Raw genomic sequence first — 19861 nt, 5'->3', positions numbered from 1 at the left:
GTATTTCTAAAAAAACATTTCCATTTGTTTTGTAAGTTTGGTCTGAGTTCTTGATGCTTTTGCAACGTTTCACCAGCAGCTGTCGCTAGCATGTGCTGTTTCAAGTGCTTCGAAACATCGAATAATTTTTCGAAGCAATTGGTTCAATGCTTCGAAAAGCTTCGTTTCTCCCATCACTACTTTACTGTACTGGTAGTTGTAGTCTTTTACTCTATAATCCAGATACCTTTTCAGTCAGAAAAAACTACATCCCCCAGGCCCATCGCTCCTCCCACTTTCCTCAGCTCGCCTGCCCTCCCGCTTTCTATCGGTCCGCGGGGAAGTCGCAAGATGGCCGACGTCGCATGAAAGTATGTTCCTCTCCTCAACATGAAGTCGTGAGTGAGACAGAGAGCGAGGGAGCTTACGTCGGGCTTTTGTTTTTGTTTTATTTTAGTTGTTTTACTTTATTTTTCCCCTTAATTATTCATCTCATTCCGAATCGTGGCAGCCCCCGATTTGTCTCGACTAGTTGACGCGTCAATCACGCCGGGATCTTGGCTAACTGGCTAACTGCGCGAGCTAGTTTGTTAGCTACAAACTGTAGCTCTTACAACTGTTAACCATCACAGGACATACTGTATTCACTAGCAGCTAGAGTTAGTTTGAATCACCTAACGGTCATGTTGGATAGCAACGGCGTAGCTGTTGTTTAGTTTGCAGGTAGAAAGGTTACAAATAGGATTATATTTTGATGTTACCAACATTGTCGACAAAATAACTGTAGCGTGCGCGCCGTTATCCTCCATCGTTACGTTGTAGACCGTGCAACATTGTAATTCATCAAAACAGAGAGACTGTAGCGGGATTATACTATTGACACCGTAAGGAATGGACACAGATTGCACTAACACGACCAAACGTAAAATATAGCCACGCGTATCTGGAATTTTACAGGGGTCGGTCGGCACTTGCATTTGTGGGATAATTTATCTGACATTTCAGCTCTTTAGTTATCCAACTACAAGCGGACAGATCTAGTTCGGAGCACACAACCTAGAATTCAACTTCTTAACAAGATCCATCCATCTCAAGCGCTGAGACACAATATGGGAGTGCAAGGGTTTCAGGAGTATTTGGAGAAACGCTGCCCTGGGGCGGCAGTTCCAGTAGATCTTCTCAAGCTCGCCCGAACCGCAAGCCGTCAGCCCCCACACCACCACCACCACCATCACCACCACCATCATCATCATCACCACCACCACTACCATCCCCATCATCCCAGCTCGCTGCCTCCGCCTCCCCCGCCAGCGCGCATTCTGGTTGACGCAGACTCTGGCCTTCAGCGGCTCTACGGGGGCTACCAAACCGACTGGGTTTGTGGAGGCGAGTGGAATGCAATGCTCGGCTATCTGGCGGCGCTCTCCCAGGCCTGTCTGTACCAAGGCGGACTGGAGCTGGTGGTGGTCTTTAACGGCACGCTTGGCAAGGATCGCTGGCCGGAGTGGGCGCGGCGGGCGCAGGGGCAGCGACAGACCGCACAGCTCATCGTCAACCACGTCGGAAGCAAGGCGACGCCCCCTCCGCGGGCCTGGTTCCTGCCCCCGGCCTGCCTGAGCCACTGTGTCCGCCTCGCCATGTTCCGATTCCGCGTGCGGGTGAGTGGCCTGATGCCCCCCTCGAGAGGAATTGTGGATTGCCATGTCCCTTGAGCAGCTTTTTTACGTTTAAATGTAGATAGTTTTAGCCAATTTGTGCTGCAATCCATTGCCAGTTTCATTGTAAAAGTGTTGGCAAAGCAAGTAAAATAATCTTCAAAATCATCCATTTTCATTAAACTGTCATTTTAAAGGTGCACTCTTCCCTCATTAAAGCTTTACACGTAATGCAGTGATTAATATTTTGAAAATGTTTACAATGATGTACAGGTGAGACAAAATTATTATTCAAAATAATAAAAAAGCTGTTTTATTTTACATGGAGTGGGTCTCCTCGTGAAGGCTGCCATGTTATGATCACATGACTAGTCAATTGCTCATTGATTCACCCTCTGACACTTTTGCTTGAGGAATAAGTTAATCACAGCTGACAGACAATTTTGGATTTCTAGCTAATGCGTGTTATAAGGTTGTCACAATACTGGAATTTATAACTTTGATACAGCAACTAGAAAAATATTGATATTCAACATAATTTGACACTACATGGAAAAATTGCTACAACTCTTTCCCACAACATTCAAAGTGTTTTCTTATCAACTGAAACTCTGATGTCCGAGATACATCAGGCCCGAAAGCTCTGAGTAAGGTTATATATCAATAACATTATTAGTTTGACTATTTCTAAGAAAATTACATTACGAGTAGTAATACAAATGCACTGTAAAGTAAAAAAAATTGAGCATTTCTTAAACCGTATATGAATGAAAGTATCTGTGATCACAGGTTTACATATGCTTCTCATTAGAAATTTGTGTGAAATGCTGTGATTATCTGTCGACAAAATTGTTGGAAACTATGCAGATGTGAAAAAACGGCGTACCTGGCAGTGTCCATCGTGTTACAAAGTAAATGTTAAACTCATTACACAGAGATGGAGTTTGCTGCGTTTACTTTGAACAGAGTCGTTCGCGTGTAAGAACACAGTGATGCACTTCACTTTGAAACATGCAACAAACTATATATTTATTTAATTAAAATACACACTGCTGTTTGTGTCACCCTGATGTCAGAGCTGGTACCAGTGTATCAGTGCTGCATAAAATGAGTATTGCAATTGTTTCAAATATTCAGAATCAATATGTATCAAAAAAATTATAATTTGACAACACTATTATAAATGTTAGTATAAACCCAAGATGACTGCTACATCAGCCAAAAAAGTAGGCTAATAGAGTGCACCTTTAAGCTGGATGGTCAAAGTGCTGTTTGATCAGAAATTCAGAGCAATAGGAGCTTGTTTATCAGTAGATCAAAAGAATACATGGTCTCCTTCCACCCTGCTTATGTTGTAGGTGGTGCAGACCCTGGAGGACCACCATCAGGAGGTGCTATCCCTGTACAGAGACTATGGTTTTCAGGGTCTGATTGCACAGGACTCAGAGTTTGCGCTATGCAACGTTCCGGCCTATTTCAGCTCCCACGCTCTCAAACTCTCCTGGAATGGCAAGAATCTGACCACTCACCAGTACCTGCTATCAGAGGCGGCTCGCCAACTCGGCCTCAAGACCCAGCACCTGCCCATCTTTGCTGCTCTTCTTGGTAAGTGACACCACAGGTTTTTAGTCCAGGACGTGACTTGCGTTTTCTCCATACATTGGTTGGTTCTAAACGTGGGTCTTCAAAAAAACAAACAAACAGGTAACCACATTCTGCCAGATGAAGACTTGGCTGCCTTTCATTGGAGTCTACTAGGCCCAGAACACCCTCTTGCCTCCCTAAAGGTGCTTATACAATTTGTCATTTCACACTTTTTCAGATATTTTCATTCTTCCATAATTGTAATTGATGATACAGACTTAAGCATCCTTGAGCATCAGTTTTATCAATATAACCCATTCTTTTGACTTCATTCTTTGTTCTTCTTCTCTCTGTTCAGGTAAGGGCTCATCAGTTAGTGCTCCCTCCATGTGAGGTTGTTATTAAGGCTGTATCTGAGTATGTGGCATCCATCAAAGATCTTGGGAATTTAGATTCGGTGGCCAAGGATGTTTTCAAGCAGTCACAGGTGAAGCATGGCTGTGTTACCATATGCGTTTTCATGTACTACCTCACCTTAAAAGTTCACCATAACATGGGGACTTTCTCATTTTTCTAACCACCAGTCACAAACTGAAGATAAAATTGTGAGGTTTAAAAAGGCAGTGGAATACTTTTCAGCGGCCAGTAAACCAAGACCTCTTTCCATGGGACCTTCTCCTTACCTCTGTAGGTATAATGTGGTGTTTGAAGACCCTTGACAGTACATACACTAACCTTCAATGTTTAGGATCAGCAGGCTTTTTTTTCTGTTTCTTGATCACCAAATCAGCATATTAGAATGATTTCTGAAGTATTACTGAAGACTGGAGTAATGATGCTCAAAATTCTGCTTTGCATCAAAGGAATAATTTGTTTTAAAATAGTTGAATAGAGAACACTTTTAAATTGCAACAATATCTCCTAATATAACTGTTTTTACTGTATTTTTGATCAAATGAAGACCCCTTACAGACCCCAAACCTTTAAACAGAGTGTATGTTTATTTTCCATACAGCCATACGATAAACTTTGAAATCAATCAGATTATACTTGCACGATATTAATTTGGTTTCCCTGACTCTTCTTTCAGTTCCAGGCTTTGGGCCTAGTCAGTTTAGTGGACCTCCAGGCCACATGGGGGCAATGCAGCCTGTAAAAGCTCAGGTAATTTTTCTACTAAAGAAGTGTAGTGCCTCAAATCATGTTTATTTTCCCAAAACTGATTTCAGCCAATCTCTTCTTTGCTGTTCTCCACAGTTTGGTCCACCCCAGGTGTCAGGTGTTAAGGTGCCTTATCCAGGTGGGCTCTACGGACCCGGCCCTGCCACTGGTCCAGCCCTTTTATGCCAGAACCCAACTCAGCCTCTGCAGGACTGTAATGACTCACTAGTTGGGAAAATGGGCTTTGCTGATTGGTCTGCTCCATATGATTCCTCTCAAGGTGGCAACCGACAGCCCAATCATCACACTGCTGCTCCTACAGGCCCCTCCCCCTCATCATCGTCGTCTTCAGATGGGGAGGAGCAAAATGACACCAGCACTAAGTGAGTTTATATTGTACAGAATCTGTTCATTGTGTTGTGTACCTGCAAGCAATCTGCTATTCAGAACGGAATGAATATTCATTTTCTGTCGTAGTCATTTGGCTGACAAGTCTACAAGATGGGAAGATCCCAGTGGACAGGGCGGCAGTGGCTCTGGGAACGGGCACCATGGTAACGGAAGTGGGCCGTCCATTCCATCATTGCTGTCCATGCCAACGCGGAGTCACATGGACATCACAACTCCACCCCTTCCACAGGTCAGTGCCGAGGTGCTGAGAGTGGCAGAACACAGACACAGAAGAGGACTTATGTATCCACAGATCTACCACATCCTGACCAAGGTACAAAAGTCACACAGTATGTGCTCACAAATAAATGGCATTCTGGTTTCATCCCTAATATTTCTTGCTGAGGAAGTTTTGAAGTTATTACTTTTATTACTTAGGTGTATGTATTTTAAAGTCAATTATAAGATTATATATGATATATAGTGTATATACAGTATCTCACAGAAGTGAGTACACCCCTCACATTTTTGTAAATATTTTATTATATCTTTTCATGTGACAACACTGAATAAATGACACTTTGCTACAGTGTAAAGTAGTGAGTGTACAGCTTGTATAACAGTGTAAATTTGCTGTCCCCTCAAAATAACTCAACACACAGCCATTAATGTCTAAACCGCTGGCCACAAAAGTGGGTACACCCCTAAGTGAAATGTCCAAATTGGGCCCAATTAGGCCTGTCACGATAACAACTTTTTGTTGTGCGATATATTGCCCCAGAAATAATTGCAATAAGTGATATTATTGTCATTTTAAAGACCATTTTATGCCACTGAATATATAATCATAATGTAACAGCATAATAATGCAAGAAGGCCTACACACTTCCAAATGACAAACTTTTAATTTTTAAGAATATTTAGATCATCAAAATATTAGATACCTTAAAAAACCTGAATACATATTAAATAAACATTTTCTAACAAAAAAGTAGAAAAAAGAAAAATGCACAAAACTTAAATGATTTTAGCAAATGGCTGCAATATAACAAAGAGTGAAAAATTTAAGGGGGTCTGAATACTTTCCGTACCCACTGTACGAGAAGCTGCAAAACAAAACATGCAATGTACAAAACATGGTGACATTAATTTTTAAGTAAATATAATGTGCAATATAATGCGTCACCAAAAATTATTGAGGTCATGTACATATATACCTATCATTTCTTCAATGTTGTCACATGAAAAGATATAATAAAATATTTACAAAAATGTGAGGGGTGTACTCACTTCTGTGAGATACTGTAATATAACCTTTAATGTTTAAAGGGATGGTTCACCCAAAAATTTAAATTCAGTCATTAATTACTCACCCTCATGTCGTTCCAAGGCCCAGGGTGAGACATGAGGTTGAGTAATTAATGACAGAATTTTTCATTTCTGAGTGAACTATCCCTTTAAATGGGAGTTTAATAATATTATACCAAAATTTGTTTACGTTTATGGTGACAAATGCCCTGAAAACCCATTTAATATATTAAAAAGCATCTAGTAATACCTCTCAGAGCTCTAACACTCCTCCCTGTCCTTTTTGTTTCTCCCTTCCCTTTCTCTCTCCCAGGGGGAGATGAAGATGCCAGTGTGTATAGAGGACGAGTGCAACCCCGATCTGCCTCCTACTTCTCTACTTTTCCGTTCTGCCCGCCAGTATGCCTACGGGGTGCTATTCAGCTTGGCTGAGACCCAGCGGAGGCTGGAGAGACTGGCCATGCGCAAGCGTAGTCCAGTTGACGGTGAGCATAGACCTGGGTTAGACTGTAAAATAGCAGACATGTTTTGAGTGTTGTCACAATACCAAAACATAAATGGCTTATACCAATACCAGGCAACTTTCAAAACTGATTTAAGTACCACAGCAAAATTAAATGTGCTGTTCAATGTTAATATTTAGGTTAAATATATACAAGTTTGGTCAAAACAATGGGCCATTATTTGTTAAATAATTCAACACTGCTTGTTTTTCATTGATATAATAATAATAAGGGATGAGTAAATATTAATAAACACAAATTGCCAGATAGAAAGTTGTAACAATGTATTTCATCTTTCTAAATAATGAAAATATTGTCACATTTCTAACCAGAGAATTAGCTCTTGTTTTGTGTTGCTTTTAATAATAGAGATATTATTGCCCAGCTGTGTCTCCTTTGGCTGTAAGGAAGAAGGCATCAAAGTAAGATGAAAATGAATCTAAATGTGTCTCATTTCTGTATGATTCCGCAGTGCCTCCGGTGATTGTAAAGGAGTGGTGTGCCAGTAAAGCTAAATCTGCCCTGACGCCAGAGCTCGTTCCAGCCCTATGTTTCCGTGAGTGGACGTGTCCCAACCTGAGGCGGTTGTGGTTGGGCAGAGCGTCTGAGGACCGTAGCCGCCGTACACGAGCCTTCCTAGCCTGCATGCGCTCTGACTGCCCTGCCCTGCTCAACCCGACCTGTGTGCCATCTCACCTGCTGCTCATGTGCTGCGTGCTCAGGTACCTTTACGAGATGACATCATTGGAGACCTGTTTGTCATTGGTCATTGACGTTGGAGTGGTTCTTACTTGGGGATGCACAATTAATAAAATTTCTAATTGCGATTACAGTTATGGATGCCACAATTACGTAATCGTTCAAAGCGGCAATTAATCGTTCAAAGTCCACTTATGTTATTCTGTGTGCTTAAGATGCTTTTTTTTCTTTCTACATGTTATCTTAAAGGGATAGTTCACCCAAAAATTAAAATTGTCATTTACCGTGGGAGAACTTGCACAATTGGTGGCTGACTAAATACTTTTTTGCCCCACTGTAGTTCCAAACCTGTATGAGTTGCTTTCTTATGTTGAACATAAAAGAAGATATTTTGAAGATTGCTGGTAATCAAACAGTTGGTGGTTGCCATTGACTTGAAAAAATATGAAATATTTGAAATATGACATATGAAAAAAAAATACTATGGAAGTCAATGGCAACCACCAACTGTTTGATTACCAGCAATCTTCAAAATATCTTTTATGTTCAACATAAGAAAGCAACTCATACAGGTTTGGAATGACGTGAGGGTGAGTAAATTATGACAGAATTTTCATTTTTGGGTGAACTATCCCTTTAAGGGTTTTTCCATTGTTTTAATTTTTGTTTTAGTATAACACTATAATACCATTTACATTTTTACTATAGAAAAGCACAACGTTTTTCAGTTAGTGTTTTCAGCTCATTTTCATATAAGAATACGGCATGCAGTTGCATCAAACAATGCTATAAACATCATTCAGTGTAAATTGTGATAATCGTAATTAATAATCACAATTACAATTTCAAGGCAATAATCGACAATTATGATTTTTGTCATAATCGTGCAGCCCTATTCTTACTAAATGATTGGATAAGTAGATCAGCACTCAACCTGAGGAGCTCTGGGTGTCTTGAGCGGTATTGTGTGTTTACAGGTATATGATGCAGTGGCCGGGGGGTCGCATTCTTCAGCGCCATGAGCTTGATGCCTTTTTGGCTCAAGCTGTGTCCAACCAGCTCTATGAGCCTGACCAACTTCAGGAACTCAAGGTAACGCATTTCTCATTAACTCTGTCACACAGTGACCACCCCCTCCAGCAAATAGGGCTAGCCTTTTTTATTTGATTTTTTTCTTGCATTAGGACTGCACAATTTGAAAAATGTTGTGGTTTATATCAATGTGATTATTATCTATTATTATTACTATATACATATATTATTATTACTATATACATATATGTATCACGTGTGTGTGTTGGCAGCATCTCAGAAAATGATTGAAAACTAATTAAAGATTTTTATTTCTAATTAAAGATGTACTTTTTATTGAGTATATAGCAGATGGATAGAGAGCTGTGGTTTCAGACTAAAGTACATTTGCATGTTGTTATATAACTGTACAGGCCCAGATTACAGTAAAAGCCGTGAGGCGGCATTGAATTGAACACTGCACACTACATACCCCATGCACTCTTTATCTTTGTATCTTCCACGGTTTCTTTATTAAATGTTCAATCACAGCAATTTTGACACTTTTTTTCTTTGCCTTGAGGCAAAGCATGTTTTCGGACAAGACTAACTTGTAAGTAAGGACTCAACAGCTCAGCTCAACTTCAATAACTATATGTCACATAAAGCAAAAGGTTCAAGGCAAAACATTTCTTTAAAATAGAATGCTGTCTTTCAACTGTCAGGGTGTCAATAATCTGCTTTGAAAGAGCTCTGTGAAATCTGAAATGACAAGCTACTGTGACATTTACCAGGCTGATGCCAAACATGCCGTTGGATCATATTTCTTCTCTTTGACACTGATACCAGGTGGAGAAGGTGGATAACCGTGGGGTGCAGCTGGCCTCTCTGTTCATGGGTGGAGTGGACACTGCCCTTTTTGTGAATGATGTATGTGGACAGCCCTTGCCATGGGACCACTGCTGCCCTTGGGGCTTTTTCGATGGGAAGTTGTTCCAGAGCAAGCTAGCTAAAGCCACCAGAGACAGAGCCTCCTTACTTGATATGTGTGAAGGCCAGGTAACAAACGTATAGATGCAGTCACACCTGTTTAGCATTTGGGAATATTTAAGGGTTTTTTATTGCCTTTGACGCTTTGTCCTGCAGGAGGAGCTGGTTTCGAGAGTGGAGAAGATGCGCCAGGCCATTCTGGACGGCATCAACCTGTCCCGGCCACCTCCCCCACCTCCACCACTGCCACCCCCTGCATTCCTCCCCCCTGCCATGGTGCCCCCTTTCTACCCCATGCATCCTCTATACCCTCCTCGCCCCCTGGGCTCAATGCCTCCTCTTCCTCCTCACCATCACCACCAGCACCGGCCCAGGGCCTTCCCAGGTTAGACCTTCCTCCCATTTAGCACATTTAGTTCATTTTATTTACTGCCCTTTGGGTGCCACTTAGTCACTTTCTGAAACTTTTTTTTAGGAATCCAGTCTATACCTCCCCAGGGTGGCAAGCTGGAAATAGCTGGCATGGTTGTTGGTCAGTGGGCTGGGAACAAACCAGTCCGTGGCAGAGTCAATATGCAGGTGGTGTCAGTAGGAGGGAAAGGGTGAGTCCATTCTTTGTCATAAAATAGTGGCCATACAGCTGATTATTTATGGAGGTATGACAGAAGCCTCACAACAAATGGCTCCTCTCTCTCTGCTGCTCTTTATCAACTCTCAATTGCACAACCTGCTGGTGAGGCTTCTAGCAGCAAGTGGAGATTTTAATGCATTAAACTCTGTGCATTTCGACTCCATATGTATTTCCGCTAAAATCTCAGTGCTGTGCCTGCTGATAGAAAACCGTGGCAGTAGTAAACTCTTATTTCTAATAACGGTTTATCTCCAAAAATTACGATATATTATAGTATTGTGTACTCTATTAACAGTAGTAAACATAACATTTTAGTAACGAGTTCCAGAAGCTTTAAATAACCTTAGTGTTAAGGTGTTTCATATTCATATTGCTTTGTCCTGTCATGTAATACTTTCTCAAGATTTAATTTTGTGCTTCATTTTCTCAGTTTTCATACACTGCGCTGCACCAGAAGTTGCAGTGGTTTTTGACGCTAAATGCAGAAGTGTTATTCGAGAGACTATTCTTAGATTTTCAATTTACAATCGAATTTTAAATTTTACCTGTCAAAAAGATTGTATTACCTGGTGAAGATGGTATACATTTATTTATATCGAATAAATATGAATACAAATGTGCAGTGTTTTCATTTGAAATATTCACTGCAGAAAATATACAAACATGTTAAATTGCAGCCTCAAAAAAATTCAATGGTTTTAAATGCAATTGTACATGCTTTGTGTTAAAGACATTTTTCATAAATATATAATTCTCTCCACTATTGTGTACATTTTACAGAGCTTATCTGTTAATGTAGAGGGCGTTATTGTTGTATTATTGTTTTTAAGCATAATAAAATCAGCCAAAATGTTATCCCAAATGGTTTACCATCCAACCTGACAGAACTGGAGAGGATCTGCAAGGGGGAATGGCAGAGGATCCCCAAATCCAGGTGTGAATAACTTGTTGCATCTTTCCCAAAAAGACTCCTGGCTGTATTAGATCAAAAGGGTGTTTCTACTAAATACTGAGCAAAGGGTCTGAATACTTAGGACCATGTGATATTTCAGATTTTCTTTTTTAATAAATCTGCATAAATGTCAACAATTCTGTGTTTTTCTGTCAATATGGGGTGCTGTGTGTACATTAATGAGGAAAAAAAATTAACTTAAATGATTTTAGCAAATGGCTGCAATATAACAAAGAGTGAAAAATTTAAGGGGGTCTGAATACTTTCCGTACCCACTGTATTTATAACATCTAATCTTTTTTTGTTGTTTCCCAGAAGGGGTAAAGAATTGACAGTGAAAGGAAGGGGAGGGAAGAAATTGACCACCAACAGAACACAGGTCAGTCTGATGCATAACTTTCACGCTAAATGCTAAATGTGAGCGAGGAGATTAATTTTTTTTCCTTCTCTTTCTCCCAATGTTTCTCGTAGACTCTGTCCTCTTCACCACCCTCCAGCCCCGCAAAACTCACAGAGGACGCTAATGCGGTGGAGCGGCCCACGGAGGGAACTGGGACCGCGTCGCAGCAGCTGAACGGCAGCTCTTCAGGAAGCGCCACTGGTCAAGCTCTTGACCTGCCACCACTGGCCCAGCCAATCCAGTGTGCCTTAGCCAGCAGAGACAACCAGTCAGGAGATGGGGTGGAGGTAGAGGCCCCTTGTTGCCTTGACGACTGCCCATCAGATGGTGCACTACAGAAAGAGGAGTAATTACATCCCATAATGTAATAAGAATGAGAGAGTGAGAGGGATTGATCTAAGGTCGACTGCCTTTTCCTTGCAAAATTGAATATTTAGGGCACAGTAGCCACTTTGTGTTGTCATGGTATAATTTATGATGCTGCACATGCTGGAAACGACAGATGGACAGTGTCAGGAATGCGGTCTATGTGTCACCTTAAGCTGGGTCTGGTTTAAAACTGAGCGAGTTTAAATCACAACCCTCGATTGCACATCGCCCTGAATCTTCGGGTTCTGGACCTCATCCTTTCCACTGGGCCCATCAGTGTTGTAGCATCGTGAAAAGCTCTCGAGTCTTTTTATTTCGACACCGTTTCCTTTTCAGACCTTAGTACATTGACGGTGACCTTATATGTATGATTGCCTAAAATGGCTACGAAAAGCCCCCTATTGCCCAAAATGTATTTGAAAATTGACCTACTCGAAATACTTGCACGTGTCAAGTAGCACAGCAGCACCTGCTCTAAAGTTTCCACCACACAGCAAAGAATCACACTATTTGTACTACACATGGCTGTATCTGCAGTGTACCACATAGGGGAGGATTCAAATCAACACTGCCCTGAATATAGTAGAAGAGTGGAAACTGACGGGGAACGCGGGTTGTATTTGTATGTCACAGTGTGCATTCACACACACATGGTAGTCCCTTTGTTTTTCTTTGCATATTATCTTATCAAAGAGTGATTTGCATGTGGAGAAATTGCTATTGTCTTCAGCACAGGGGCCACGGGCGGCCCGAGAAGTCCAGGCTCAGAGAGGCGTGTTTGAGTAACGGCGAGGGAAAGATTCGTACAGGTTACAATCTGCATCGCATAGCTAGCTCTCCTCTGTTGCTTTCTCTCACATGTAGACAATCTTCTTTTAGGCCCACATCCCCTTGAGGATTCACAGCAGTACTCAAGTAGTTCTAAAGTCGAAATATTTAAAGCACCTTAAGCCCGAAATTATACATATGCAAGCCCCCTCCCTCGACTGAGGAAGAAATACATTCACAGCAGTACTCAAGTAGTTCTAAAGTCGAAATATTTAAAGCACCTTAAGCCCGAAATTATAGAAATGCCTCCTTAAAAATGTATTGTATTGTAACGTAAAGCACTTAAAAGATTATTTATGATAGTCCTTTTATTAAGCAGCAGGCCGTCATTTCTTTTGACAGTTTAACTGTCCAGATACACTTTACCTTGCGTGTTGTTTACCAGTATGACGTACAAATCAACACCAACCCATTTGAATGTGAGAACAGAGTGCGTCAGAGTTGCACTTTGTTTTAAAACCGAAAACACACTGGGTTGTCCTCGAACCAGGATAAAGAAAATCGAGGCCTCTGGCAGAGTTAGGGAGGAAGCAGTGTGTTCGGAGGGAACCGTGATACTGTTTGACATCCCAGCCATTTGTATATAGACCCAAATGTACATGATCCTGTTACGCAATGACATGATTAAGGGGAGTGATTTTATCAGTGGTCGAGAATGCACACAGTCCCTCAGACAAACCTGCCATTTGACATCTCTCTGCTTCACAACATTTTGCTTTCGGGTTTTAGCAGCTCTTTTTTTCCGCCCCTCGTTGTTCACGTCTCCTCTGTGCCTTGTGCATGTGTACCATGTGAATGCTTTTTGTACATGTGCGTTCTCTCACCATCGCTAAAATCATTGTAGTTTATTTACGCTCGAAAGAAATGAATCTAAAGAACCTTAGGATCACCTTTTATTGTGGCAAAGTCATTTAAAAAGCAAAAAAAAAAAAGAGTCTGTGCTTCACCAGACTGTTTCGTGATCAGTCCGTCTCGTCTTGTTTTTGTGACAGTCCTATGAACTCATGCACTTCTGTTCAAAACATTACTTCTATTGAGGCGAATAGACTTTAAAATGAAAACGAACGAAACCCCCTGAAGATTAAAGCCGCGCTTGCCGTTATATGGACCGTTTTGCATCAGATGGTTAGGAGATTAATTTTACTTACATGTTAATGTTTTAAATGCATTTTAAAAACAAAATACATGTTTTGTACCAATGATTTGTTGGACGTAATGAATGAGAATTTAATTTTAAGAAGAACTAATACACTTGAGAGAGGCTATTGCATTTAATCATAGTTTAAGATCTGTACAATTGACAATGTCAAGATTACATCACAGCTTTCTATTGAAGTTATAAAATGCACCTTATTTTGTTAAGAAGTTAATATTATATTTAGTGCCACTAAAAGTATATCGAAAGCTCTTTAAGGCAGATTATGGAAGACACCCATTATAGTTACATGTCTATGTATATTCTGCAAATTCTCACTCTTGAGGAATCCAGACAGATCAGCCCGTCAGAAATATCATGATGACCTGAAGCATGCATTGTTAATGCAGTTTGCTATAAAATAAGTAAAAAAATTACTGATATATCGGTGTCAAAATATGAAAATACTGGACATACCGGACAGACTTTAAACCAAGAAGAATCTTGACTGTAGCGTGACAGGTAGTGTTCGTGAACTAACACGCTACACCGTCATGCACGCTAGAGCATTTCAAACCTCAACCTTAGGTTGTCACATTTATTACGAGTTAAGTACAGTAGTGTTAGTTTTCAAGAGAGGATCTCCAGTATGTTAGTGCATATGAAAATGCATACGCACCTGCTAATGGAATTTCGGTTTTCTCCGAATAACAGTAGATCTTTTTAAAACAATCAGTCCTTTTTGATCTGTGATTAACAGCCGTTTCAGTTAGTTGGGTTTTTTTCTCAGTGTGTTTGTCATAGAGTATCAGTAACTCCTTCACATTTAGTTATAAGTGTAATCTAAGAAAGGAACAGCATAAGCCGAAATATACAGACACACCAAATAAAGATATAATCTCTCTCTCGCACATACACACAGCACCTTTGTTATACCTGTAGAGAGACATCAGTTAGTATGAGGGAGAAAAAAAAATAGTACAAAACTTTGGCATATTCAGATATTAATGTATTGTCCAGTGTGTTAATTTCTTTTACTGAATTTGCAGTTTCAGATGCTTGGTTCCAAAGTTACCCTCTCCAAAGCTTCTCTGCTTTGCTCTGTTCTAGATTGCTGCTTTAACTCTCATTCAGACATTTATGGAGATTCATGTGAGAGTAAAATATAGAAATATGTAGTGGATAATATTTGGGTTGAATGAGAAGGATGCTCTGGAGATCAGTGAGGTTGTTAGAATGGCGCTGTTTTACTCCAGATGCTGGTCTTGATAAAACCGTTAAAACATTTGGTCACAAATGCAAATCTCAATGTCTTCCCTTTTCTTTTTTTCCATCCCCTTTTTCACAGTTTTATGGGCCATGGACATTCACAGTCACAATAAGTTTGTGTTCTCCCTCTTCTTGGCTCTTGTATCTGTTCATTCTTTTATTCTTGCCTTTGTTTCCCCCGCTGCAACTCTCCTTACATTTTCATACTAACAGTGAGAGATTTTAACTTTTATAATTAGTCTAATAATCTGTCTGCAAGTAATCTTAGACAAAAGTTGTTAACATTTTCAACAGTGAATCGAGAAATTTAACCTTACCATCTTTGGTTTCATTCAGTTGTGAAATTGTGTTTTTCTTCCTTTTTTAATGTTACAACAGCTACTCCTTTGACCGTTGCTACATTTAGTATTCAAATTTGCTTAGCAGAGATGACTAGATATTTTCAAATGTAATGATTGCAATTTTCCTCGCCTCTATTTTGTATGGTATCATTTCAGACCACTTCACCATTATGATGTAATTGTCACTCGTAGAAATAACATATTGTGTTTTTCAGTCTCTTTAAAATTGTCAATTTAAAGCTGAATTATTTTGAGCAAATTTTGCTTCCTTGCACACAAAGCAGACTAATACACATTTGTGCAACATTAATTTTGAACCAAAGTTGATTTCTGGAAACTGCTTTTCCAGTATATAGTTAACAGTCTTGATTCTCTTTCTGGATCCTGTATATATGATTATACAGCTACGTGTTTTCAGTAATTGAGCTATTAGAATACGCAAGGGGTCCGTAATCAGATACTAAATGAAGAAAATATGATGTTTACATCTTTTTGGTGAACAGTGGCTAAATCTTGTATCGTCCAGTTTCATTGCTAAAATGAAGATTTCTTTATTTCCTCTCAAGTGGAGCCTTAGACACAGCTCTTCATAGCGATTAACCCTAGAACACTTCTGCAGCTCCCATGCACATGTATCGTCCCTCTGAAAAATGTAGCTTCAATGTAGTCATGGATAGGTTAAGTGTGAACACATACTGTACCCATGCGTGCGCACACACACACACACACAACAGCTATTTTGGTAAAGAGTTTTGCCTGTGCATTCCTGTAGATTTGTGTCTGGACCTCAGATCTGACTCTTGCTTTATAACTGTTACCCCTGTATCCTGGCTCTGTCGCCCTTCACTCCACAGGCCCACTGGTCCCGTTTCGATCCTAGTCTGATAACAGCAATGTGTTGTGTACAGTGGGCCGCAGACATCCTACATTTTCTGGAAGTACGTAGCCTCTATATCTCGTCCTCTTTGCTTTTTAGCATGTGCCCCCAAGACCGTCAAGTCGAGACATCCATTTGTAGGCAACACATTCTGTCGTCTATTCTTGGAAAACCGATCCGTTCATCAACACAAACGCATTGATGCATGCATCAAGATCTCCAAAAGCTCCAAAAAACTTGTGAAGTGAAGGGTAAAGTTCATTATTATTATTGCTGTTATGGTTATGATCGTTATTAACAATTTCTCAGTTTTAGTATAAAGAAAGCACCTGATTGTTTTGGAAAGAAACTTTTTCTTTTTAATTTGTCTTGCTGTTGTGGTCTGATTTCACAGTGGATTGGGAAGCAAGCCAAAAGGCTATGAGAGAGAGAGAGAGTCAAAGTTGGCAGTCATGTTTGTATGGTTGGGAAATGACTTACAGTGCTGAAATAAAATTTATTCTTTTAGTAAACAGGAGTTATTGTTTTTATTTTCCTGTTTATTTGAAAGACATTCAGCATTATACTACCATGTTTTCTGTTAAAGGAAATACGGCTTCTGGGTTGTAACTGAAAAAGTAAGACTTGTAAAATTAGGGTTAGGTATCATGCACACCGAATTATTAATGTGGACTACAGTTAAAAAGATTTTAATTAAAGTATATTTAGCAAGGATGCATTAATTTGATCAAAAATGTAAGACAAAGTCAGAAAAAAATATTTCAAATAAATGTTCCTTTTATCTTTATTCGCCAATGGAATATATAAAAAATATTAATCAGCTCAACTGTTTTCAACATTGATGATAATACGTTTCTTGAGGACGGACTTCATATTAGGATGATTTCTGAAGGATCATGCGACACTGAAGATTGGAGTAAAATGATACTGAAAATTCAGCTTTGCATCGCATGAATAAATTACATATTTTAAAAAATACTATTAAAACTACCCCAGACTTATGGTAAATATACCATTGTTTAATCATTTTTGTTTGTTCATCATCATAGTACCTTACTGTTAATTGTCACAACTAACAACTAAATGTATTCGTAGCTAAATATCCTGCCTGAAATATCCTAAAATTTGAATAAAATGTAACAATTTATTAAAAACATGTAGGCTATAAAAATAATTAGGCAATCAAATCACAAGTCTATTTTTTGTTCGTGGAATGTCCGTTTATTCATATTTCTAAGCATAACATTTTCAAAAGATGCTGCAGTTTTCTCTCGTTCAGGTTGTGACAGCCACTGCTTAACTGCACACTTTGTAGTCCACTTAGTTATGCAGTCGTGATCTGAATGGAAGGCGGATCGGATCACTCGAGGGGCAGGTCACCTCAGGGGTAGATGTGCGTGCCTGCAGCAGCTGGTATATCTCTGTTCTTGCCGCTGATGTAAGATGGCGGTATCATGTACAGTCGCGGTCTCAGGTGAGCGAAACAACACGTTCCTTCTTTGAAATGTCATTGGCGCAGTCACCGTGAACACTGGCGCTACATTTGCATTCTGTCTCGCTTTTGCCTAGACGCATTTCAGTTTAATATGACGACTAGGTTTGTTTTAGCATGCAATTTATTGGTCATCATACCGGGCGCACTAGTGAGGCAACCGCCATTTTTCGTATTTGATAGCATAACTATAATATCAGCGTATATGATCATAATGTTATGAGAAAAGCGGAGTAGATCATGCATGAGTGTCTACAATTTCCTCTGAAATATTAGCCGACAAGAATGCTCCATTTCAAGCGTCAAGTCAATCAAGTTAGGCTGTCGATTTGAATTGTAAAGCTGCAATTTCTCGATAAAACACTTGATAATCGCACGCGTGTCTCTGCTTGTCACGATAAAGTGAATCTGGCGGCCTGACAGTCGAAACGCCTCTTGTGATTCAAACACATCAGACTGACATGCATTATCATGCCTTTGCCAGCTGTTGATTCCTGAGACACAAGTACTGAGCTAGTATGGATGGGTTTCAATAATAGTAGACCATGTGGACAGTCATCATCAGCTCTGGCATTCAGTTCAAATGCATATTATTTTGATGCAAAGATGTTTGAGACTTGCGTTGCTCAAACGTGCACATCCCTGCTGGAAAATACAGTTTAAGATGGTAGATGAGATGTGGAGCATGTCAGCTTGATTCTAGCTGATGCAAACTGGTAGACCATCATTGCACTGGCAACAAACAAGAAGAAACCAGTAAAAATGTTATATAACTCAGCCAGCAGCTTAAGCTGGATTTTCCAACAGGGATGCATATTTAAGGGACCACTGTGTGTTTGCATATATACTATTTTGTAAAGTATGAAAAACGTTTCCATATTGGTTGAGATCATTGCTTAATTTCACTTGGTCCTAATACATATTGACACAGCTATTTCCTTTCTTGCATCATCTTTACAAATGCAGTGCACTGCATAATGCATATAAACAGGGACACAGTCATGCAGTGAAATCTAGTTGTGCATATATTGTAATGCATAATATATTATTGTAAATCAATATTTAATATGCAGCATTCATGATTTTTTGCCAGTGCTCTTTAAGATTCAATAATGAGCACATGTAAGTGGCACATTAATCACATCAAATGCCGCAGAGCACCAGATCCTTGATCCATTTTGTGCAATCTCTTTGTTGTTCATGGTATATCATGACTCACATTTCAAAAGATGAGTTGTAGTGCCAGAAATCTGCCCACACTCATGGTGTGGATGTTTGAGGAAGGTTAATACTGGGTTAAAGGCATGATGACGACAGACAGCTTTCACTGCGATTTATAGAAATCAAATTAGCAATTGCAAAGGTGGCTCATTTAGAGTAAAAATAGCACAAATAAGCATTTTATTTCTAGCACTGACATGTCTTTCTGCCTCTCTTCTCCTCCCGCAGGGTACCAGACAGAGGGCTGTGGAATGAGGTAGTAGTTTGTATAGTTTGGGATCACACCAGATCTGGGAGATAACTATACAGCCTACTGTCTTTCTCACAGCTGCTCCCTCACATCAGATACACCAATGACGTACCTTCACATGGGATTTGTGGGATAGCTGAATATATTATGCATCTTTGTACTGTGTGCTTTCTGAGTGTGTAAAGAAATAGTAGATCATTGGTGATTGTCTCATTGTACAAATTACTATAGCTTAGCCCACAAATAAAAATATTGATGGTCATAACTGATGATCTTGATTTAATTCATGTGGTCTTTATTGAATGGTTATAGATGTGTAAATAATTGGTGGTCAGAATTCAAACTGCCCTGTCACTATCCGATATGCTGTAACTAGATTGCTATGGTATGTGATTGTTCACTGCCAGTTATCTTTCACACTTTTTCCTTCCACTCAACTTTCATTTAACATGCTTGGATACAGCACTCTGTGAACAGCCAGCTTCTTTGGCAATGAATGTTTGTGGCTTACCCTCCTTGTGAAGGGTGTCAATGATTGTCTTCTGGACAACTGTCAGATCAGCAGTCTTCCCCATGATTGTGTAGCCTAGTGAACCAAACTGAGAGACCATTTTGAAGGCTCAGGAAACCTTTGCAGGTGTTTTGAGTTGATTAGCTGATTGGCATGTCACAATATTCTAATTTGTTGAGATAGTGAATTGGTGGGTTTTTGTTAAATGTGAGACAAAATCATCACCATTAAAAGAACCAAAGACTTAAACTACTTCCGTTTGTGTGTATTGAATTTAATACACGAGTTTCACAATTTGAGTTGAA

At 39.8% G+C, this 19861-nt stretch overlaps 1 protein-coding gene and 1 long non-coding RNA gene across 5 annotated transcripts; one reads left to right on the top strand and one right to left on the bottom strand.

Moving 5' to 3' along the window:
* The first annotated feature begins 289 nt into the window (after window positions 1-289).
* On the top strand, window positions 290-19144 carry LOC107560908 (constitutive coactivator of PPAR-gamma-like protein 2). 4 transcript variants are annotated; one of them, XM_016245200.1, is made up of 18 exons: window positions 290-1637; window positions 2993-3239; window positions 3339-3421; window positions 3577-3705; window positions 3803-3905; window positions 4309-4382; window positions 4476-4762; window positions 4857-5103; window positions 6391-6562; window positions 7053-7302; window positions 8257-8371; window positions 9140-9349; window positions 9437-9665; window positions 9756-9882; window positions 11179-11242; window positions 11335-11609; window positions 16182-16333; window positions 16477-16594. In XM_016245200.1, exons 1-17 carry the CDS (start codon window positions 1089-1091, stop codon window positions 16282-16284), a joined length of 3264 nt encoding a protein of 1087 aa, XP_016100686.1. In that variant the 5' UTR covers window positions 290-1088; the 3' UTR covers window positions 16285-16333; window positions 16477-16594. The 4 variants fall into 4 exon arrangements, with proteins under 4 accessions (XP_016100686.1, XP_016100687.1, XP_016100684.1 ...); XM_016245201.1 differs by lacking the exons at window positions 16182-16333; window positions 16477-16594 and adding an exon at window positions 19024-19144; XM_016245198.1 differs by having other exon boundaries at window positions 16182-16594.
* Window positions 13204-19784, bottom strand: LOC107560909 (uncharacterized). The gene is made up of 3 exons (XR_001605777.1): window positions 19771-19784; window positions 19154-19157; window positions 13204-13279 (listed from the first exon to the last, which is right to left on the bottom strand). It is a non-coding gene; the product is annotated as an uncharacterized lncRNA (long non-coding RNA).
* Window positions 19785-19861: the final 77 nt, after the last annotated feature.

This window comes from Sinocyclocheilus grahami, unplaced genomic scaffold (assembly GCF_001515645.1).
Source record: "Sinocyclocheilus grahami isolate Dianchi unplaced genomic scaffold, SAMN03320097.WGS_v1.1 scaffold747.1, whole genome shotgun sequence".
NCBI classification, from domain to species: domain Eukaryota; kingdom Metazoa; phylum Chordata; class Actinopteri; order Cypriniformes; family Cyprinidae; genus Sinocyclocheilus; species Sinocyclocheilus grahami.
This window is presented reverse-complemented; position numbering and strand designations above follow the sequence as displayed.